The sequence below is a fragment of the Marmota flaviventris genome, chromosome 17 (assembly GCF_047511675.1).
Source record: "Marmota flaviventris isolate mMarFla1 chromosome 17, mMarFla1.hap1, whole genome shotgun sequence".
NCBI lineage: Eukaryota > Metazoa > Chordata > Mammalia > Rodentia > Sciuridae > Marmota > Marmota flaviventris.
Genome location: NC_092514.1, coordinates 54,126,279 through 54,150,268, shown reverse-complemented (window position 1 = coordinate 54,150,268; position 23,990 = coordinate 54,126,279). Strand labels below are relative to the sequence as shown.

Below are 23,990 nucleotides of genomic sequence, written 5' to 3'. Positions count from 1 at the left end.
TACTCAGTAGGCTGAGGCAGGAGTATTGTAAATTCAGCAATTTAGCTAGACCCTGTTTCAAAATAAAAATTTTCTTAAATTGTCTTTTTATATTTATTTCTAACATTTTGGCCACAACTATCACTTAATAAGAATTATTCATCTTCAGCTCAGCATTCACTGCATGCACATCAATTTTAATGTTTTTCCTGAAGAATGATATGGTTTTAAAAACAGGTCAGAAATGCCAGAAATGATGGTGAAGTTGAGTCCAAACAGCTAAAATTGAATAGCAGTCCATTGGATATGTATCAAGGCTGCAGTCTCTCTTCAGTACATCTGATGGTACAGAACAGATCCAGAAGCTGGGAGTGGTGGCACTATAATCACAACTACCAAGGAGGCAGAGGCTGGAGGATCATAAGTTTGAAGGACAACTCAGTGCAATCCTGTGTCAAAAAAGTGATGGGATGTAGCTCAGTGGCAGAGTACCCCTGGGTTCAGTTGCCTAGCCCAGCAAAACACACTCATACATCCATACGCAGAATGCCTCTACCCATCTTACCAAAACTCTCAGCAGCCACTGATTGCTGTGCTGTCACCTACAAGGACACACTCAGGCCTCTGAACAGAAAGGGTCTCCAGTTTCAAAAACTTAACTTACATCTCCCCCAAAACTTTCCTTAGGAGGCTGTTTGAAAAAAAAGTACCTACACATCAGTTTATTTGAAACCAATGCTTAGTACTGGTGAGCAAAGCTCAACTGTTACATTGATCTGATCTCAATGAAAACCCTACTCTCCCCAACCCAGGACCTCACACATGCTAGGTATGGTGTTCTACCACTGAGAAATTTCCTTTTTAAAAAATGACAAGAGTCCAGTCCCTTTTTGGCTGTAAAATTTTAGGCAGAAAATAACAGTAAGAAACAAATGATCATTCAATTCAATGCTCAAACACAGTGCTGGTTCCTGAAAATTTTGGAGGTGATTTTTAGAAAATGTCACATAATCTATTACATACCAGAGCCAGACCTAAACCTACCTCATAAAATCCATGTTTCCAAATATATCATAGTTTTTAAATGTTATCTGGTCAGAATGCTTAATAAATAAACTTTCAATAATGATAAAAAATGACAATTTTTACAATATCTGCAGCTCAATAAGTAGTTATTAAATAAATTAAAGCCCAGACATCAGATTTTCAGTATAGTGTTCAAGAAATAAAACCATCCAAGTGTGGAAGCCATCTCCAACAGGCTGATAAAATGGCAAGAAAGGTTTGTGGTAAGACTTAATCAAGACAGAAATCAGGGATTATAAATCTATAGTTTTATTAAGACAAAAACTGACAGTGTGTATGAAGTTTACAATTAAAGAAAAATCTCACAGAAACCTAATACATGCCTAAAAAGATTTTACAATGTAGCTCTAGATGCAGGTCTAGATGATATCAAGAACTTTGATTTCATGATTCAAGACAGCATTTTGGGTATCAGTTAATTTATAATATTTTTTTTCTTCAAAAAAAAAAAAAAAAAATTAAACAATGTGTTTAAAGTGAACCACTGCCCCAATATGAAAGCTAATCTCCTGAGACCAGGGCTTTTTGAAACCACTCAACCTTTGAATTGACTAATGAAACTTGTGCTGTCAGTGACTGAACTCTGCCACTTATGGTTTCAGAGTTCAAAGTTTAAAAAGCAGAGGCTCCAACAGTTACCAACCCGAGTGTGGGCCCTCCTCTTTCCCTACTCTTCCATTTCCTGTACCCCTTTGGCCCCTCCCCTAGTACTTTAGCCAGTGGCTTAGATGGACAAGCTGATTTTATTTATAAGTTCATAATTGGAAAAGAAAGGGTCTTTTTGTCTGATTGCAAGAATTAGCACCTCTAAGACAGAATAATCTGCCTGTGTATACTCTCCAATAAAAGACCTTCCCACCTCAGTCAGTTTCTATCTCCAGAATGGCAGCTTTGGTAACTTAGGAACTGGCTTAGTCCTTTGTGGGGAACAACATTAACTCAGGCAGGGAACACCTTGGCTTATAGGTTTCAGGCTTTCACAGCTTTTAAACAGTCTCTCACAGTCCTCATTTATGGTGCCAATGACTTTTTTTTTTTTTTTTTTGAATAAGGTAAAATATTCTGGACATAGAACCAAATCATTAGTTACTCGTTCTTTCCATTGTTTCACCCAGTCAGGCCCCAAATTTTAAAGAAAATGATCTATGCATCTCCCTTCTTCCCTGCCTAATCCCTCCCACCCCAAATAATACACCAGTAACTACACACATGCTACGCTGTAAAAATGCAGAATTAACACTATTGGGAAGAAAGGCTGTGGGTTGTGGAGATGCTCTTTGAAGATCAACAGTATTTTTTGCCTTCCCACACACCCAATTCTGCAAATTTTGTCCTTCATAGAAGGCCCTTTGCTTTTCTCAATAAAGTGCAGAATGGGTTGCCTTGAAACACTTACCCCTTTCCCCTCCACTGGGATGGGTGTGCAAACTATACAGCTTGGAACGGCTTTAAAGCACTTGGGCTGCTGCAGGGCACAGAAACTAGACTGTTTCTTCAAAGGACATCTTCTCAAGCCACCTTTATGGTGTCAAGACAAGTAGAACTCCTTCCCTCCCCACTTAAACCCACAGTCACAGGCGACAGGGGCTGGTACTCAGAAGAGTTAATTCTTGTCATCTTTTTTATCATCATCCTCCGAGGGGTAGGAATGCCACGTCAGCCTTTCCTCATAGAAGGATATGACAACCTGTGGGCACTTGACATTGGCTTCCTTGGCAGGGACCAGGTCAGCCTCATCAGAGTTTTTCCTGCAGAACAAAGCACAGAGAGACTTTGAGACCAACTGCTGGTAGCCACTTAACTTGGAGATAGGGCTTTAAAAACATAAATTCCAGAAACAGGTTAAAGAAGGGTGAAAATGTGGTTCAAGCAGCATTTATTGGCAGCTATCAGTCAAGTGACATCAGAAATCCTCCCTTATTGAAAACCCTCTCTGGGGATTTGTCAAAAGCAAGGTCAACTGACTGAATCCATCACACTGAACCTCTATGAAAGGCCAAAAAAAGGTATGACTCTAGAATTTCTGAAGAAAGATGCTACTACATGTTCCAAAAGTCACATCTCATCAAATATGAGGCCACAGAGAGATCTTGGCTTTGAAACAGGATTTAATACCAATCTGGCATTTTCTTGCTTACTCATAATTATACTGTTTGACATTACCAAATGCTATCCATATACAACCTGCATGTGTTTTTTTTTAGTTGTAAATACCTTTATATTTATTTATTTAGGTGCTAGGGATCGAACCCAGTGCCTCGAACGTGCCAGGCAAGCGCTCTTCCACTGAGCCACAACCCCAGCCCTGCAGGTGTCTTTAAACAGTGCTTCAACATGGGAGTTTAAAGAGAGGCTGTTGTGTAATTTTCTAATTTTTACAAATTTTAGAGTGTTTCAAAATTTGAAAATCACACACATTATATGGGAATTTAAACTCTTATATTTTAGTCACTGGAAATATCCCAGGTAAGGAAGTAGCACAGGGCATGCAGCATATATATGATGGCATCTCTGACAAAGTACTACCCCAAACCTCCAGAAACCTAACAGGAAACTGGAGCCCACAGCCCCATGGAACCAGAGAAGAATAAGTTGATAAGGTAGGTTTTTTGATCAACAACCAAAAGAATGAGAGGGAAATGGACTGTAACAGTATGGGTAATATGAAGCAAGCTGCCCTCTGCTGACAATGCCTTCTAAGGTAAAGTAAGTCACTTCACAGGCATATACATATTTGCAATTTTCATAGCTGGGCATGGTGGTGTACACCTGTAATCTCAACAACTAGGGACCTTGAGGCAGGAGGATCACAAGTTCGAGGCCAGCCTGGGCAAATTAGCAAGACTGTTTCTCAAAAATAAAAAGGTGCTAGGGATGTACCTCAGTGGTAGAATTCCCTTGGATTAAATCCCCAGCAGCATCCCTGCCATTTGCTGTTTTCAGAAATGAACAACTATCTCCAGTATCCAGGAAAATCACTTTATTTATTTTTTTTAGTACTAGGGATTGATCTTAGGGGCACTCAACCACTGAGCCACATCGCATGTGCCAACTGTTACTGGCATGAAAATCACTTTTTATGTCCCCCCCCCCTCCTCTTTTTGGGAACCAAGGGTTGAACCCAGAGGTGATTCATCAGTTACAACCTTTTTTATTTTGTTTTCTGCAATTTTGCTAAATTGCTTAGGGCCTTGTTAAATTTCTGAGGCTAGTCTTGAATCTGTGATCCTCCCACCTCAGATTCCCCAATTGCTGGAATTACCACTGTTCCCAGATTTTCCAATACCAACCCCCCATTTTGTGGTGTTGGGGATAGAACCCAGGGCCTTTCCCATGCTAGGTAAGCAATTTCTCACTAAGTTACACCTCCACTCCCAGAAAAAAATCACTTTTTAAATTAAATTTGGTTTTATAATCAGCATCCAATTTTAACTGGTGGACACAGTAGTGTATCAACCAAAGAAAAAAATTCAATCTTAAGCAATATAGTGATAGTAGATTACTAAAACTCATGTAGAGAAAGTACATTCTAGCTAGACTTAACTCCTAATATCAAGTCTTTTTCCCCATAAACAACACCTGAGAATTGAACTTTTCCATTCTGGGTATGGTGGTGCACACCTGTAATCCCAGCAGCTTGGGGGGCTGAGTCCTGACTTGGAAGAATACAGTTCAAAGCCAGCCTCAGCGATTCAGCAGGCCCTAAGCAACTTAGCAAACCCTATCTCAAAAGAAAAAAAATAAAAAGGGCCGGGAATATAGCTCAGTAGTAGAGCACCCCTGGGTTCAATCCCTAGTACCAACAGGCTAGCAATAAAATCAGATAAAAACAGGGTTAGATTAATAAGCAACTAGGGGATGCACAAAAAGAAAATAGAGGATTAGTTGTGACATAGGCCTTTCTTTGGTGGTGTTAAAGGTAGGCCTCTCTAACCATCTTCTAAGGGAGAAGAACTGGTATGGATTGAATTTCAGAGGTGATAGGCACAAGGACAAAACCCTGAGAATGCTGCTTTTATTGACAAGGGTTTAGAATTATTCCCCAACAATTTTTTCCCCCTTTGGTGGTAAAGAATGAACCCAGAGTCTTACCAAGTCATACTTTCAGCCCTAACTTTTGTTTATTTATACACATACACACCCCGTTGAAACTTCCACTGTAAACCTACATTGCTGGAATTACAGGCATGTGCCACTGCGCCCAGACTATTTTTGTATTTTAATAACAATGAATGAGATCCACTCTGGAGAAAAAAGTAGACATAAGCATTTTCAACCAGCGATAAAAAGAAAGGTTTCCCTTTGGGCAGAAAGTAGGAAAACTGTAGAGAATTTTGGGATTAAATATAGTTCTTAAGATTCCGAGTAACTTCATTAGTTGTTTCATGGAGTACAGTCATATACTGCATGATGATGTTTCAGTCGATGACAGACCACATATATATAAAGGTTGCCTCGTAAAATCATAGTGGTACATGGAAAAATTCTTATCATCTAGCGGCATAGTAGTGCATAACCCACTAGCCATGTATTTGTGGTGATACTGGTGTAAACAAACCCACGGTGCTGCCAGTCATGTAATATTTGGTAATAAATGATTGTGTTACATGTACTCCTATTTATAAAAAAAGTTTCCTGTAGAATAGTATGCCATGTCACATAGCTTTGTCTCTTGACTGCCTCAACAGGACATATCAAGTAACTAACCTGTTCCATCTAGGTTTGTGTAAGTATGCTCTATGATGGTTGCACAATAATGAAATTATCTAATGATCGAGTTCTTAGAACGTGTCCCTGTCGTTAAGTGACACATATCTGTATTACTACCACTAGTGTTTATATTTACAATTAAAAATAGCAGGTTACAGTACACCCGGTAATAGTAAAGGGGACTTGCTGACCCCTGCTGGCTAATTCTGGAATTTCAGAATCTACAGAGGAAGAAGCTACTCACAATGTCTGCCAACCTTAAAAAGTTTAACAGACACTGTGGTCCTATGGCCAGCCTGATCCTCATTAAGGAAGTGGCAGAGGGGGAGGATGGTCCTATCACATTTCATAATTCTTTCCTTTTAATTTTCAGAACCGATGTGATTCCTACCCAAAAGCTCTCTAGATTTTCTCCTATCTCCAAAAAACAAAACCAAAAACAAACCAAAAAACGAAACAACAAAACAACAAAAAACCAAAAACCAAAAAAACCAAAAACCCCGCAAAGATCTGAGAATCCTAAGGGCCCCTACCTGTAACTCATGAGTGTCCAGGATTGGCAGTCAGGCCGAGGGTCACTATCGAAGGACTATGCCATCTTAAAGATTTCACAACTGGGCGACTGGAATTTCGAAGGTCCAACTCTTTTCCTCTGGCATGGAACAGATGGGGAAAAGGAAAAAAACAACCACATAGAGCCACTGGCAGACTCACCATTTCATCAGGAACATGAGCTCTCCACTGGAGTCTGTAGCTCCAATAATCCGCTCCGGCTCCAAACCCCGGGCAAAGCCCCGTGGCTTTTCAGACTGTAAAAACCAGATGGGTAGAACAATTTTATCTATATGGAACTGTTATCCTGAATAAAGTCACTCCAGTATCTGTAAGTAATGTAATCACAGATTAACCCTGCACCCTTTCTTCTTTGTAGTACTGGGGGTTAAACTCAGGGGAATTCTACAACTGAGCTACACCCTCAGAGCCTTTTTTATTTTGAGACAGGGTTTTGCTAAACTGCCCAGGCTAGCCTTAAACTTGCCATTCATCTGCCTTGGGCTCCTGAATCTCTAGGATTAAGGGTGTGCACTTGCATGCTCAGCTTATAAACTCCTCTGTCAATATTTCACTAATACTTTGATTCCAAGCAACAACCTTTAAGAATCCTTTTTATTGAGGTTTGAAGTGCTTGCGGTCCTTCCATATGTGAAAAGGGATACACATAGTTGTAAAATAAATATTTACAACTATCTGCTCATCCTCAAAGGCATTTACTTTAAGGTGTTGAATAAGTCAAAATAACTACTTCAATCTTTAATGATCAAATACTGAAAAGCTATTCACAGGAATGAATTCACTTGCCTTTCTATTTGCCCCCAATAAATGCTACGAATATTGTTCCTGAATCATGGAGAAAAAGTTAAGAATAGATCGTGGGGCTTCACAAGAGTACACCCAAACATTCTGCAAGCATTAGCATGTCTAAGATTTCAGAAGGACTGAGAAGAGATGTCTGCTAAAATTCAAGAGGGACAAGAAAAGTTAAAATTATCTATCTAGACTTTGGCTTGATAGAAGTATAAATTCTGGGATAGTGAAAATTTTTACTTCTAGCCTTACCTCTTCTTTTTTCTTCTTTGGTTTGCTCTCTTCTCCCTTATCTTCAGAATCCGAATCAGCTTTACGCTTGCCGCCCTCCGATTTATCTGTCTCATGTGCTGTTTTCTGTGACTGTAGAAACTCAGCAATGAGGTCGGGACAATCCAGGTTCTCTTCTGGCTCCCATGTATTGTCCTCACTGAAACCAGAAGGCAAAGAGAGTCATATTTTCTACTCAGAGTAACCAAAATCATATAAGGACAAGCACAAGAGGAGGACAGCAGGTGAACTTGCAAAAGAATTTTCCTGGAGTGTGGGAGACTTTTCAGTATACTGAAAGCTTAGAAACTTGACCTCTTCAAAGATTATTTTTCTCTGCAAATGTGGACTGGCCTATAGCCACACACAGAACTGCTCCTCAGAAATCAATCTTACGCTGGGTGCAGTGGCACACACTGTAATCCCAGCAACTCAGGAGGTTGAGGCAGGAGGATCCCAAGTTTGAGGCCAGTCTCAGCAACTTATTAGCAAGGCCCTATGTGACTTAGTGAGACCCTGTCTCAAAATGGAAAAAAAAAAAAAGAAGAGAAAAAAAGAAACCTCAATCTTGGATCACTTTGTGCAGCCCATAGGTTTATTCCTCATCAGACTATAAGCCACTGAGTCAAAACGTATCCATCACAGAATTAGTGGCAACAAATCACAAAACTCCTGACAAATAGCTGGTGACAAATTTACCTGTGTTAATGAAACTTACTCGGAGAAACCTTTCCACTTTAGGAGGTACTCCACTTTGCCCTTTACAACCCGACGATCGAGAACTTTTTCCACCACATATTCCTCTTCTTCTTCTTCTAGTACCTCCTCTACTTTCTTCTTATTTTGTTTTTTCCCCATAGCGCCCGCCAGCTTTCTGGTGTAAAGGGTGACGCTGCTAAAATGATAAAGAAAATAAAAAGGAAATCAGGACACTTGACTGAAGTTTTCTGATGTTTAGCTAGAATGTTAGCCCCATCTAATCTCATAGCAAAACTTCTTTACTCTTGCACATCCATTTAAAACTTTTATACCCATTCTTTCTAATTTAGAACTCCTGATACCGCTTACCATAAAGCATGGTGTCTAAAACACTGTATTAAATTGAAAGTAAAGCAATCCTAAAAAATGGTGGTGCATGCCTGTAATCCCAGCAACCAGGAAGGCTAAGGCAGGAGGATCCCAAGCTCAAGGTCAGTCATGGAAACTTAATGAGAACTCTCTCAAAATGAAAAATACAAAGGGCTTAGAATGTAGCTCTGTGATAAAGAAACCCTGAGTTCAGTCCCCAGAACCAGGGTGTGGTGAGGAATTCATCCAGAGAATAGGAAAAAGTATGGGTGAGAAAATTATATATGTATAAGTTTGATGTATGTGTATTTTTCCCCCCTGGTACTGGAGATTGAACCCATGGGTGCTCTACCACTAATCTACATCCCCAGCCCCTTTTAGTTTTTGTTTTGAGGCAGTGTCTCATTAAGTTGCTGAGGCTGGCTTCAAATTTGTAGTCTTCCTGCCTCAGCCTTCTGAGTTGCTGGGATTACAGGATGTTCCATCATACCTGGCTGGCTGAATTCCTGTCATTATGATGCCAAATCTGAATTTTTACTGTGGGAAACAGCTTGTCCTATTGAATATCTATTTTATTTTTTTCTTTCCGTACATATAAATCAAACCCATTCTGTACTGTTAAAATACTCCTTTGAAAAGTGCCCTTATTCTTCATATTGTCTTTCCTGAATAATACCATAAAAATTCACAAGTTTATTAACTTATTCTATTTAATTTATCTCATCATATATTTCTAAAACTGAGGAACACAAAAATACCAGAATGACCATGAAATTCTTTAAGCTGGAGCAATGCAACAAATATACATGAGTGGCAAAGAAAGGTAACTATCACAAATATAATCTGAATTTATTCTTTTTTGAATACAAGTTGGGTAACAGCTAAGATTTTTTTTTAGTGTTATAATTCTAGTTTCCTATAAATCTATTTTCTGGTGGGCTTAAAGCCTTTAACTACCAATTTGTGTCAGCAGATGGCGCTGTAAGATATCAATAAGACAAAAGTGGTCAAAAGTGGTCAAAATCTAGAACTGTATGGAAGTTGCCCAGAATCAAATATAAGAATTAAGAAGATGGTGGATAATACAAGACAAGAAGAGGGATTATTACTCTGAATGAGTTGAAGATAATACCAAACTCCCCAACTAGAAAGGTGGGAGGAGGGAGGGAAAGAAATGAACTCCTAAAAACTTTTTAAAAAACTGGCATACACATACACACACACACTCACTCACACATCATCTACACACAATAATCACACTTTTCATAAATATCAGGATCTTTATTATGAATCAGTTATACCATTTACTGATGTTCAAGTTTACATTCTTATGAGTTATTCCCATGTCAGCATCTTCGAACAATGCTTGACTTAAAAAACAAACATTTGTTTGGCTACTAGAAAACTCCAGGCATTGTGCTGAATGCTAGAGATTCAAGAGAGTAAGAAATGGTTCCTGCCTACCTAAAACTTAATATCTGGTAAGAAAAAAATCAAATACTTTTTCAGAATAAACATATTCTGAATTCTTGTGGAGCGGCAAAAAATAATGTTTCTGGAGCCAGGGGAAATGGCCCATGTCTATAATTCCAGTGACTTGAGAGGCTAAAGCAGGAAGATCCCAAGTCTAAGGCCAGTCTTGGCAATGTAGAAGAAAGACTCTGTCTCAAAATAAAAGGGCTGGGGAGCTAGCTCAGCAGCACAATACCAATAGACTGAATCCCCAGTGGGTGGGTAGTGGTGGTGGTCAATGTTCTCTGAATGCTAGTTTGGAGGAAGTTATTTACACAGCAGTGTTTTCTCCCCCAAAACAAGCACCACTCCTTGTTTGCTTCTGTTCAGTCAGGTGAAGGGGAGTCTTTGGTTATAGTGCTAAGAAAAATAAACTGACAATCATCTTTAGATAACAAGACCTATTAAAATTCTCTATATTAGTTGCACTTGGAAACAGACAATTTTTTTTTTTTTATTAGATGGAGGGAAGCATGGGTTACGGAACATTCATAACCTCTTCCAAGGAGTTCAAGGCCAGCCTGGGCAACATAGTGGGAAGCCATCTCAAAAAGACAACAACACTCTTGACTTTCTTTGTTTTTTTCTTTTTCTTTTTTATATTTTATTTTTTAGTTTTTGGCGGATACAACATCGTTGTTTGTATGTGGTGCTGAGGATCGAACCCGGGTCTCATGCATTCCAGGCGAGCGCGCTACCGCTTGAGCTACATCCCCAGCCCCTCTTTGTTTTTTTCTTAAGCTGTGGACACTCTGCCACACCCTGCCATGGAGCCACATCCCCAGATCTTTTTATTTTTTATTTTGAGAAAGAGTCTCACTAAGTGGCTTAGGGCCTCACTAAGTTGCTGGGGCTGACCCCAAACTTGTGATCCTCCTGCTTCAGCCTCCTCAGTCACTGATGTTACAGGTATGCACCCCGGTGCCCAGCTCTCTTGAATTTCACCTTAACTCACTTATTTGCTCATTGTCCTAAGAGGAACTCAAGAAGAGGAAAAATGAAGAAAACAGACTCCCACTTCCTTCCAAGATTTCTTAACCAGCTCACTCCAGCACCTACCTCCAAAGAGTAAATTCCTTTACCAACAGTCATGTGGGCTTTTGGAAAGGAATAGAACCCACAAGTTCAACTAGCCATTGTTTAATTAGAAATTTAAGTATCTAAGTCAGGTGTAGAGGCATCAGCCTGTAATTCCAGAGACTAGGGAGGCCGAGGGAGGAGGATCACAAGTTTGAAGTCAGCCTCCCTAGTCTCTGGGATTACAGGCCTGTCTCAAAATAAAAAAAAATAAAGAGAGCTGGGAATGTAACTCAGGAGTTGAGCACCCTTGGGTTCAATATCCAATACTATCCACCACCACCAAAGGGAAAAAGAACAAAAAATTACAGGCACCCAGACCTCATTTCCAACCCACATTATCAGAAAACAATAGGTGCATTTTTTTAAATATTTATTTTTTGTAGTTGTAGTTGGACACGATAACTTTATTTTATTTATTTATATGTGGTGCTGAGGATTGAACCCAGGGCCTTGCAGGTGCGAGGCGAGCGCTCTACCGCTAAGCCATAACCCCAGCCCTTGCATTTTGTTTAGAATGATATTGTTTTTGTTTTTTATCTACCTGTAAAATAAATAATATATATGTTCACATTCAATTATAAAAATACATAATACAGGAAATCAAAAGTTCTCTGGCCTGCTGGGTACAGTGGCACACAACTGTAATCCTAGTGGCTCAGGAGGCTGAGGCAGAAGGATCCTAAGTTAGAGGACAGTCTTAGCAATTTAGTGAGGCCCTAAGCAACTCAGCAAGACCCTGTCTCAAAATACAAAATAAGTGGGGTACTAGTGCACATCTGTAATACCAGTGGCTTGGATTGGGAGGTGGAAGCAGGAGGATCACAAGTTCAAAGCCAGCCCTAGCAATTTAGCAAGGCGCTAAACAACTCAGTGAGACCCTGTCTCTAATAAATTTCAAAATAGGGCTAGGGGTGTGACTCAGCAGCGGAGTGAGTGCCCCTGAGTTCAATGCCCGGTAAACCGCCTCCAAATATAAATAAGTAAATAAAAATTAAAAATAAAAACGGCTGGGGATGTGGCCCAGAGGTTAAGTCCCACTGGGTTCAATCCTTGGTGCACTCCCCCACCCCCCCACCCCCACCGCGCCAATTCCCTGGCCCATCAAACATCAAAGCATGTTTTTGTTTTTCTATAAACATAGCTACAAATGTGAAAACAGACATAACAATTCTTGAACTTGCCTTTTTATACACTGCAATGTATTGTTGACCTAGTTCCTTAAAATTTTCTATTTCAACTCTGTCATAATATACCATTTTATGGACAAAATATACAAAAAATACTTTTATTTACTTATATAACTTAGGATGTTGTCAATTTTTTAAAAAATATTTTTTAGTTGTAGATAGACACAATAGCTTTATTTTATTTATTTATTTTTATGTGGTGCTGAAGATAGAACCCAGGCCTCACATGTGCTAGGCAAGTGCTTCACCACTGAGCCACAACCTCAACCCTCAATTTTTTATTATTGCAAAAAATGATATGGGACTGGGGTTGTGGCTTAGAGGTAGAGGTCTCGCCTAGTGTGCTCACCTAGCATGCATGAGCACTGAGCTCTATACTCAGCACCACATTTAAAAAAATAAATAAAAAAAGATATTGTGTCCACCTATAACTAAAAAATAAATATTAAAAAAAATTATATGACCATGGCACCTACATCTAAAGGTTTCATAGGTTATTCTTATGCACATTCTTGGATAAAAGCCACTGTGATAAGAGGATTGGCAGAAACTCAAGGTGAACATTTTACTTCTCCATAAAATTTTGAGTAAGGCTGGAGCAATAAAAAAATAACAATCGATGTGCCTGAACTATGTATCACATTCAACATCATTCAATCTAGACTTTTTTTTTGCACAGCAAAGAAAATTGGAAGAGTACTGCTTAAAGGGTCCTAGTGTCCTTTTACCAGAATAAAGATAACAGAAACAACAGATGCATGCTCAAAGTCTGCGTGTGGTTAGCTACATTAGGATGACTTTAATGATCTCTAGAATTAATTATAGTTATTAGTCCTCTGTATCCAAGGGTCCCATATTTACAGACTCAACCAGATAGAAAAAAATTACATCTCTACAGACTTTCTTGCTTTTATTCCCTTCACAATACTGTATAACAATAGCCAGGCATGGTAGCTCATGCCTATGATCACTGTGATTTGGGAGACTGAGGCAGGAAGATAGCAAGTTTGAGGTCAGTCTCAGCAACTTGGTAAGATACTCAGCAAGTTAGCAAGATATTGTATCAAAATAAAGAATAAAAAGGGTTGGGGATGTAGCTCAGTGGTAAAGTGCCCATGGGTTCAATCCCCAGCAGCAAAAGAACAAAATCAAAACAAAAAAACAGCATAATGACTAAATGCACAGCATTTATATTATTAGATATAGATATTATAAATACTCTAGAAATGGACCGGTTTGGTTTGATGGCACATGCCTATAATCCCAGTGTCGCGTCAGGCTGAGGCAGGAGGATCTCAAGTTCAAAGCCAGCCTCAGCAATTTAGCAAGGCTCTAAACAACTCAGTGAGGCCCTCTAAATAAAACACAAAAAGGGACTGGGGACGTGACTCAGTGGTTAAGTGCCTCGGGTTCAATCCCTGATACAAAAAAAAAAGTAATCTAGAAATGATTTAAAAGTATATAGTTCTCATGCTGGGGTTGTAGCTCTGTGGTACAGCGCTTGCCTAGCATATATGAAGCATTGGATTCAATCTTCAGCACCACGTTAAAAAAAAAAAATACACACACACACACACACTCAGGAGGCTGAAGTGGGAGGATTGCTGGAACCCTAAAGTTTGAGACCAGTCTGGGTAACTTAGAGTACCTATCTGAAAAAAAAAAAATTAAAGTCTACAGGAGAATGTGAGTAGGTTTATGCAAATACTATTCCATTTCATATAGGAAACAAGCATCTGCTAATTTCAGTATCTCCAGGGGATCCTGGAGCTAATGATCCCCCTGAAATAAAGAGGGACAACTATATATGTCATACATTTGCATATAGTTCTACTTCTTCATTACACTCTTCTTTAAGCCAAAGGATAGCTCTCTGAAACCCAGTATATTGAGAACTCAATGAGAAAAGAACATTTTTGTCCTGTGCATATGCTGAAATTTATAAGAATGTTTCTCCAAACAACAGAGTGGTTCTATAATACCCTCAAGAAGGACCAAGGTATGGCCAGCCAGTATAACTAAATCAGTAATTACAAAACTGAAAACTAAAATGCCCCAAACGGAGAAATCACTGTTTGTTTGTTTGTTTTTGGTTCCAGGGATTGAACTCAGAGGCACTTGACCACTGAGCCACATCCCCATCCCTGTTTTGTATTTTATTTAGAGAAGGTCTGATTTGCTTAGCGCCTCACCATTGCTGAGGCTGGCTTTGAACCTGCAATTCTCCTGACCCAGCCTCCCCAGCTACTGGGATTACGCGCATGCGCAACTGCGCCCAGCTAGAAATCACATTTTATAAACCTGGAGTACAAGAATTTCTTATATTCTTCCTTTTATCTGACTCAGGAAGGAAAATAAAGTAACAAAGCTGATGTAGTAAATGGTAAAAGGAATTTATCATTTACCTTCTGGTGAAGATAGATAAGAGAGGTGAGAAAAAGGAAGTAAATACTGGATACAGTGGAAACTAGATTTTTTTGTAGAGGAATTGAATCTTGGTACTCACTGTGCTCTACCACTGAGCCATATATCCCCAGCCTTTTTATAGGAGACAGGGGATCACTAAGTGGCTGAGGCTGGCCTCGATCTTGCAATCCTCCTGCCTTAGCCTCCCAAGTCACTGAGATTAAAGGTGTATGCCAGCCCAGCTGGAAACTTTCAACAAAATAATTAATTTACAAAGAATGCAAAAACCAATTCTGATGTTCCATACAGTAGAGTTTATAATAAATTTCAGAGGTTGTGATTTCAAGCTCAGCTTTTGATATATTTTCTCAGCCAATCACCAATTAAATGAACAGTGTGTCTTTTTACTTTTATGTTTTATTTTTGGGATACTGGGGATTGAACCCAGGGATTGAACCCACTGAGCTGTGTCCCTGGCCCTTTTTATTTTACTGAGACAGGATCTCCTCAAATTGCTGAGGCTGGCTTTAAATTTACAATTCTCTTGCCCCAGCATCTGAGTAGGTGGGATTATAAGCATGCACTAACTAGCCCAATGAACAATGGTTATTCTAATAATTTATATAGTTTTTACTGTATTCAAGACAAAAAGCATGGGAGTCATCCTTGTTTCCACAACCTCCATATCCAGTTCTTTACTAAATCTTGTTGATTTTATATCTTACTTCTCTTCTCTCTCTCTCTGGTGATTCTAGGGACAGAACCAGGGCCTTACACATGCTAGGCAAGTGTTCTACCAATAAGCTACATACCCTCAGCCCCAACTCATACTACTTTCTTGCTTTACTATTATCACTCTATTCTAAGCTATTATCATCTCTTGCCTAGATAACTCCCAATCCAATTCAGTCTCAACACCAGCCAGTGATTTCAAAATTAGATTTCTTCATACCATTATGTGTGAAGGCATTTGAGTTGAACACCCCTGAACCCATCCTTTCAAACACAAGGTTAAGCCCTTTATCCCATTTTCCTCTTAACAAATTTCCTTAGGTTAAATGTCACTCCTTAGAAGGCATTCCCTGAAGCCCCAGAATAAGTAATTCTTCATATGAACATGCTTCTATAGTATTCATTCATTTAATAATTATCCACTGGGCACCTATCATATGTGAAGTGCTGGAAAAATGGGGTGAATAAGAGAGAGAAAAAAATCCCTTGTGTCACAGACCTTATATTCTAGTGCGTGAACAAGTGAACACTACTGGGTATGTGTATAAACATATGAGTGCAGAGCACGGCATACATAACCAATAAAACATTAATGACAAATGATATATAGAAAATATCTTGGGCTGGGGTTGTGGGCTCAGCGGTAGAGCGCTGGCCTCGCACATGCGAGGTCCTGGGTTCGATCCTTAGCACCACATAGAAATGAATAAGTAAAATAAAGGTACTGTGTCCAACAAACACTAAAAAATAAGTTAAAAAAAAAGAGGGCTGGGGATGTGGCTCAAACGGTAATGCTCTCGCCTGGCATGCGTGGGGCGCTCGGTTTGATCCTCAGCACCACATTAAAAAAATAAAGATGCTGTGTCCACTGAAAACCGAAAAATAAATACTAAAAAAAATTGTCTCTCAGAAAGAAAGAAAGAAAATAAATATCTTTGGATCAACATTTAAAGAGACTGAAGCTGGGCATGGTGGCACACATCTGTAGTCCCAGCAACTCTGGAGGCTGAAGCAGGAAGATGATAAGTTTGAGACCAGCATTAGCAACTCAGCAAGATCCTGTCTCAAAATAAAAAATAAAAAAGGACTGGGGATATAGCTATGGTAAAGTGCTGGGTTCAATCCCTATTATTAAAAACCTGATACGCATTTACTTAGAGCCTGGTGGAATACAGGGTAATCAACTTACCCCTGCTTAAGTTCTATCACTTTGCAGGAATTCCCTCAAACCCAGGGAAATGGGGCCATTTGATCATTTTGGTAGAATATGTAGACACACAAGGAAATATAGGCTTTTGAGAAGCCCTTAAGGGAAAGTAATAATAATATAATAACAACTAATAAGTATTACATATAAACACACTTAAATCAATTCTCCCAACACTCTATTAAGCCCATTTCACAAATGAGTAAAGTAAGGCTTACTGGAAAAAAAAAAATTCCCAAGATTCTCTAACATTGTAAGACACAGAGCCAGCCAGGACTGCAAGAAAACACAAACAAGCCAAAAAAGGTAAATAATGCATGTTAAAGTGAGAGTTAGAAGTGACAAGAATAGCCAGGTGCTGTGACATATACCTATAATCCCAGTTGCTTGGGAGGCTGAGGCAGGAAGATTGCAAGTTCAAAGTAACTTAGAGAGACTCTGTCTCAAAATACAAAATAAAAAGGGCTGGGGATGTGGCTCAGTGGTTAAGTGCCTTTGAGTTCAATCTCCAGTACCAAAAAAAAAAAAAGAAAGAAAGAAAGAAATGACAAGAAAAAGTACCATGTATTAATTAGCCAAAGAAATATAATCAATAATATGTAGACACAAAAGCAAGCATCACAAGAGGTTGGAGGAAGAACTGAGTAAGGTAACTAAGGAAGATTTAAAAAGCAGGAACTGAAGCCTGGCTCTACCAGCATTTGAAAAGGTAAACTGAAGGAGGGAAATTTGGCCTAACAAACTGCTGTAAACAAAAGCAATGGGATGTTACAAACCAGTGTGGGCTAAAGTAGGCTTCATGGGAAGGGGGTAGGCTAAAATCTTTCTATGAGATGTCCCCTTAAAACAAAGGTCCAACTCCTCAGGTAACATCCAATACCCTTTGGGTCCAGCTGTTCCAGATTAACTACACTTTCTTCACAAGATTTAACTCCTGTCAAAACAGAAGACTACTTATCATAACCTGAACACATACTGCATGTTTTGTCCATGCATGGCTTTGTATTGCCTATTAAGAAGTGGTGTGCTCTGGGCTGGGGATGTGGCTCAAGCAGTAGCGCACTCACCTGGCACGCGCAGGGTGCTGGGTTCGATCCTCAGCACCACATAAAAATTAAATAAAGATATTGTATCCACTAAAAACTAAAATAAATAAATAAATATTTAAAAATTCTCTCTCTCTTAAAAAAAAAAAGAAGTGGTGTGCCCTTACCCAGGTGCATTGATACATGCCTGTAATTCCAGATCCTCAGGAGATGGAGGCAGAAGGATTACAGAAGGCCAGTCTGGGAAACAGTGAGACCCTGTTAACAATCCCACCCCCACCCCAGAACAACAACAAAAAGCCCACCAAAACCCAAAACTAAAACCAAAGCAGGGTAGTGACAGCTAGGAATGCAGTTAAGTAGGCAGCGTGCATGGGTTCTATTCCCATTAACTCACATTCTAATACACACAATCACACACACATATACTGGACCAACAGTCAAAATTCTACCCTTTCTTCAAGACCCAGCTTAAATGTTACGTCTCCCCCTGGGCTTAGTCTACAGTACTTCAAAAGCAAAACCACGAAAAGAAACGCGCACACACACTGTATCCCATAAATATATACATTTATTTGTCACTTAAAAGTAAAATTACCAAATAGTACAAGATCCCAGACTAGCTCTTGAACAGACAAAAGGACATAAAAGATGGAACTTTCAGTCAGGCTCTGGCCAATGGTCTTGATAACAAGCTCCATGATGACCTGAAGTGACTGAAGATTAGGACTGTAAAGGACTGCACCACTTCTGGGGCTTTTGAATCCAAGGTCAACACACCAAGACCACTGGGTACCATGGTTAAACTGCGGGTGTGTCTAAGAAGAAAAGAATCTGTAGGCCTTTTGTTTTAATAAATAGTTCACAACCCCTCCCAAAAAGGGGGGGAATTAGGGCTGTGGTGTAGATCAGTGGTAAAACACTTGCCTAGCCTGCACCACAAAAATGCAACAACAACAACAAAAAACAGTGACACAGGAGGCTAAGGCAGGATTGCTAGTTCAAGGCCAGCCTGAGCAACTCGGCATAGATCCTGTCTCAAAATAAAAATATAAAAAAGAGCTGAGGACATAACTCTGTGGTAAAGGTTCAATGTCGGCACCATAAATAAATAAATAAATAAAAATAAATATATGATTATGTTGAACTAAAAGTAGAGAGCAAAGCATTCACAGGTAACAAAATCCAACTCCCAACCAAAACCTCTCAAATAGTTCTATTAGGCCCTCCAGGTGTTATTAGAGAGAAAGGCTTTATTTCACAGATGTATTAGGTTGCCCTCTTCTGGTGGTAAAATCAAACATTAAAAACCAGAAAGATTGAAAGCGTTAGGCAATTCAAACAATGACAGGATCTGAATTCTGTCCATATATGACTAATTTCTCCACTTAACCTTGGAAAGGCAATTCAATTTTTCAATAGACGCTGCTCTTGGGAAATCCTTACTATTCACTTTATGTAAAGAATGATAAATATTTTTCAAAGAAACTGGGGGTGTAGCTCAGTGGTAGAGGACATAGGCTCTGAATTCAATTCCAAACACCACTATCAAGGGAGAAGATGGGGAAAAAAAAAAAAAACCAACAGACTTTCCAAAATTGAGAAACCATTTGGGCTGCAGGTAAAGTTAAATGCTAGAGAGCATGGCTAGCATGCATGATAGCCAGGAAGGACTACAAAAAGATTTTAAGATAACTTTTTGTTTTTTGGAGTGATGTGGAATGAAACTCAGAGCCTTGTACACACTAGGCAAGGGATTGACCACTGAGTTAACATCTCCATCTCAAGACACTTTTAAAACAAAATATTCAAGCTATACAGCTTACTATTAGAAGCCCAGAACTTGGGATCTAAATTAAAATGGTCAATTGCAGTTTGCATATCTTTTTTGTATTTAATACCAGGGCAAAAACATTAAAAACCAGACTGCTAGGGATGGGCACATGCCTATAATCCCAGTGACTTGAGAGGTTGAGGCAGGAGGATCACAAGTTTGAGGCCAGCCTCAGTAATTTAGCAAGACCTAAGCAACTTAGTGAGACCCTGTTACAAAATAAAAAAGATTGGGGATATAGCTCAGGATAAAAAGCTCTTGGGTTCAAACCCCAGTATGGGGGGGAGGGGGCGCTGGGTTGTTTGCTAGAAACACTAGACTACACATTATTTACATGTTCGATAAAAACCAATTTAGGCTACTAGAGCTAGGAAGAAAAATGTCACCCCAGGGAAAACCTGAAATGACTTAAGATCTTCTGCTGCCCTGAAGCTTTGTTAAGGTGAAACTTGTACCAATACAGGTGTTTTTCAATTATATCACTTTCCATATAAATGTCTAGAAGGCACCTAGGGAAGAACAAAGCAATTAATTTCTCCACTGTATTCACACATCTATTTCAAAACCCTTTACATTTTAGAATTATTCCAAACTGCTGACATGATTCTTTAACATACTGGAGGATATTTTTTAAGTACCAGGGATTGAACCCAGGGATGCTTAACCACTGAGTCACATCTCTAGCCCATGTTTTTTTTGAGACAGGGTCTCACTGAGTTACTAAGGCTGGCTTTGAACTTGTGATCCTTCTGCCTTAGTTTCCCACTTGCTGGGTTTACGCACGTGCCCAACGCACTTGAGGATGTCTTTCCGCTGGGTAGAGAGAGGTGTAGAGGTTAATTTTTTAGGGTAAATTCCACCAACTGAGTTAAACCAATACATGTTTAAATACAACACCGAACACCGATCTGTAAAAAAAATCTTCATGTGAAGCTCTGGAAAACAGGTAAAATAATGCCCTCCCTCCATATTCAAAAAATTTCTAACAATCAGGTTGACTTTAAAAAAAAAAAAAGAAAACAAACAGTGGATGTGGTGGTGTGCCTGTAATCCCAGTGGCTCAGAAGGCTGAGGCAGGAGGATGGCAAGTTCAAAGCCAGCCTTAGTAATTTAGTGAGGCCCTAAGCAACTCAGGGAGACCCTGTCTCAAAATAAAATGCAGACAGGGCATGGGATATAGCTCAGTTGGTAGAGTGTTTGCCTCGAATGCACAAGCACCACACACACACACACACAAAAAAAAAAAAAGAAAAGAAAACAGGGATAGGGATGTAACTCAGTGGTTAAGTGCCCCTGTGTAAAACTGACAAACTTACATTCCCCTTTTTGCCTACCAAATTCACAATCTCCCTGTGTTCCTTAACTATTAATTCATCTATGCATTTTGTAATTTTACTACCTTTTGTGAGACCAGTAACAATTCCAGCTAAAAATGTATGGAACTAATTGTGAATTAACTCAAGAGCTGCACTTGGACTTGAAAAAAATCTGGGGGCTGGGGCGGTGGCACACAGCTTTAGTTCCAGGAGTCGGGAGGCCGAGGCAGGAGGATCTCAAGTTTAAAGCCAGCCTCAGCGGTGGCGAGGTGCTAAGCAATTCTAAATAAAATACAAAATAGGGCTGGGGATGTGGCTCAGTGGTTGAGTGCCCCTGAGTTCAATCCCCGGTACCAAAACAAAGAAAAAACTGGGAAAGTAAAGAAAGAGGGTTCCATCGTTTCTCCACAGACTATTCTTACAGCCTCCCCACTGTAAGAACCCAGAAGGAAAAAAAAAAAAACAAGGGCGGATCATTTTCTCCCTTTTTCTTCCACACCTTACTGGCTTACTTACCTAAGGGCTTCCCTCCCACTAAAGAGAGGACAAATATCTGACCCTCGCCCTCATCAATTTATTCAACAGACCCCCTCCCCCATTAGCACATCTTGGGCTGCCCAGCCCCCTCGCCCAATTTACTCGAAGTTACTTCTTAGTAGCCCAGCAAACAAAATTCCTCGGGCAGTCTCCACCCGATCCGATACCCTCAGGTTACATTTCTAAACGTCGGTTAGGAAGCCCCAGCCACTCACTCCAAAGCATCAAGCCTGTCTCCTTCCCAGTTTCCTGAAGTGTTTCCACTCTAGCCCAACCCCGGGGTCGCCCACCCAACTCAAGAAGCATTGTCTCGGTCTACCCGGACTCCAAAGAGCGACAGCCCCCCACAAGCCCCAATGCTCGGCCCACCCGGGACCGCTTCAATCTCTCGCTCAGGATTCACCACCCCGCCCTCTCCATCCATCACGCAGCTGGCACTAGACCCCTCAGCGCCAGGCGGCGGGAAGGACCACAGGGCACTGGGTTCCGGCGCGCTCCGAGCTCCAACACTTCGCAGCCCGAGCGCGGCCCCACATACAGGGCTCCGCCACCGCCGCGCCCCCTCCCCCCTCCTCCGGAGGGCCCTTTACCTCAGAGCAGCGCCCAAGAGTCCAGGAGGAATCGGTGTCGCGCTACTGGCGCGTCGCGTCGGGCCAGTCGGGGGAGTGGCGCCCAGTAAAGCAACAAGCGGGGTGGCCACAGTCGAGCCCCTAGCTGTAGCAGTGTACAGCAGGCCCCAGCCAACAGCCCTCCCCTCAGCCGAACAAAAGAGCCTCGCACTCTTCGCTGCCCGCCGCCCGCAAAGCGCAGGCGCGACGACCCGCCGCAAGGCACCATGGGACTTAGAGTCTGTCCTAGACTACAAGTACCGTGGTGCCGTGCGCGCCGCGTGCGAAGATGGTAGGGAGTTTGAGTTTTTAAACTGCAAACACGAGTGATTCGTTTAGAACGTTGCTGCCCAGAAAACTAGAACACGTGACGTTACAAGCGAGTACCTGATGCTTGGTCCGAAAAGCAATCCCCTTCTGAACAGTTCTGTAGTTCACATCTTCGACATTTTTACATTTTTGGATTTTAAAACGTTCCTTACCAGAGTTTTATCAACTCACCGCCTCTCTGAATCTCCAGTAATCTCTGTAATCCTCAATCTCTGCCTCATTAAAACATCCAAAACTCCTACTCCTCAACATCGAGAATACTTACACTCCTAGGTCTCCCAAGACAAAGAATTGGGCGGGGGAAAGCCTAGTGTGGTGCCGCACCCCTGTAATCCCAGCGACTAGGAAGTTTGAGGCTAGAGGATCTTAAAATTCCAGACCAGCCTCAGCAATTTAGCCAGGCCCTAAGCAACTTAGACCTGTCTCAAAATAAAAAGGACTGGGATGTAGCTCAGTAGTTAAGCGCCCTGGGTTCAATCTCTGGTACAAAAACAAACAACAAAAAGCAATATCCATGTTGAATATTGTTTGAGATTAAATGGGTTTAGTTCTTTTCCCATCAGAATAGTGATAAATTATTCTGACTCGCAGAGTTTCTTTTCTTTTTAAGGGTAACTGCAACTCAGTCATAATAATCTTGTTCAATAATATGTAAAGTAACATTGCTCATGCCCACAGGAAATGCATCTGTTACATCAATTTCTAAAGTCATAAGTAAGGTAGGGAAGGGGAAAAGGATGATGTAGCAAAAAGAACAGGACTTAAGAATTAGGCTGGGCTGGGGATGTGACTCAAAGGGTAGCGCGCTTGCCTGGCATGCGTGTGGGCCCAGGTTCGATCCTCAGCACCACATACAAACAAAGATGTTGTATCCGCCGAAAACTAAAAAAAATTAAAAAAAAAAAAAAAGAATTAGGCTGAACTAGATTCAACTATCTCTACTATTTGCCTTGGACAAGTTGCTTAAATATTCTGAAGCTCAGTCTCCATAAAAAACGGGGCTGGGGATGTGGCTCAAGCGGTAGCGCGCTTGCCTGGCATGCATGCGGCCGGGGTTTGATCCTCAGCACCACATACAAACAAAGATGTTGTGTCCGCCTGAAAACTGAAAAATAAATATTAAAAAAAAAAAAAATCTCTGGGGCTGGGATGTGGCTCAAGCGGTAGCGCGCTCGCCTGGCATGCGTGCGGCCCGGGTTCGATCCTCAGCAGCACATACAAAGATGTTGTGTCCGCCAAATACTAAAAAATAAATATTAAAAAATTCTCTCTCTCTCTACCTCTATCTCTCTCACTCTCTCTTTAAAAAAAAAAAAATCTGAAAAACATGATTTTTATTTATTTATTTATTGGCTCCAGGGATTGAACCATGGGGCGCTTAATCACTGAGCCACATCCCCAATTCTTTTTATTTTGAGACAGGGTCTTGCTAAATTGCTGAAGCTGACTTTGAAACTGCCATACTCCATACCTCAGCCTCCCAAGCGTCTGGGATTACAGAAATGTGCCACCCGCACTCAGCAGCTCCTTTTAGTTTGAGATGGAGTCTAAGTTGCTTAAAGTCTCTCCAATTTGCTGAGACTGGCCTGGAATTTGCAGTACATCTGTCTCAGCTTCCCCAATCGCTGGGATTACAGGTACAGCTACCAAGCACAAAACCAGTTCCTTTCTTTTCCTCTCTCCTCCCTCCCTCCCTTCCTTCCTTCCATCCTTTTTT

At 40.6% G+C, this 23,990-nt stretch overlaps 1 protein-coding gene across 1 annotated transcript; it reads right to left on the bottom strand.

Annotated features, from left to right (window-relative positions):
- Window positions 1-1,291: 1,291 nt before the first annotated feature.
- Window positions 1,292-22,139, bottom strand: Cbx1 (chromobox 1). Its single transcript, XM_027924773.2, has 5 exons — window positions 21,926-22,139; window positions 8,129-8,305; window positions 7,393-7,570; window positions 6,490-6,584; window positions 1,292-2,813 (listed from the first exon to the last, which is right to left on the bottom strand). The coding sequence occupies exons 2-5, from the start codon at window positions 8,266-8,268 to the stop codon at window positions 2,669-2,671; spliced, it is 558 nt and encodes a 185-aa protein (XP_027780574.1). The 5' UTR covers window positions 8,269-8,305; window positions 21,926-22,139; the 3' UTR covers window positions 1,292-2,668.
- Window positions 22,140-23,990: the final 1,851 nt, after the last annotated feature.

Bases quoted from the DNA above. Each gene is read 5' to 3' on its own strand.
- Cbx1 (XM_027924773.2), bottom strand. From the start codon at position 8,268: ATGGGGAAAAAACAAAATAAGAAGAAAGTAGAGGAGGTACTAGAAGAA. The intron at 7,571-8,128 runs GTAAGTTTCATT...TTCTGGTTTCAG, and splicing joins AAGTGGAAAGGTTTCTCCGA to TGAGGACAATACATGGGAGC. The intron at 2,814-6,489 runs GTGAGTCTGCCA...TTTGTTCTGCAG, and splicing joins CTCATGTTCCTGATGAAATG to GAAAAACTCTGATGAGGCTG.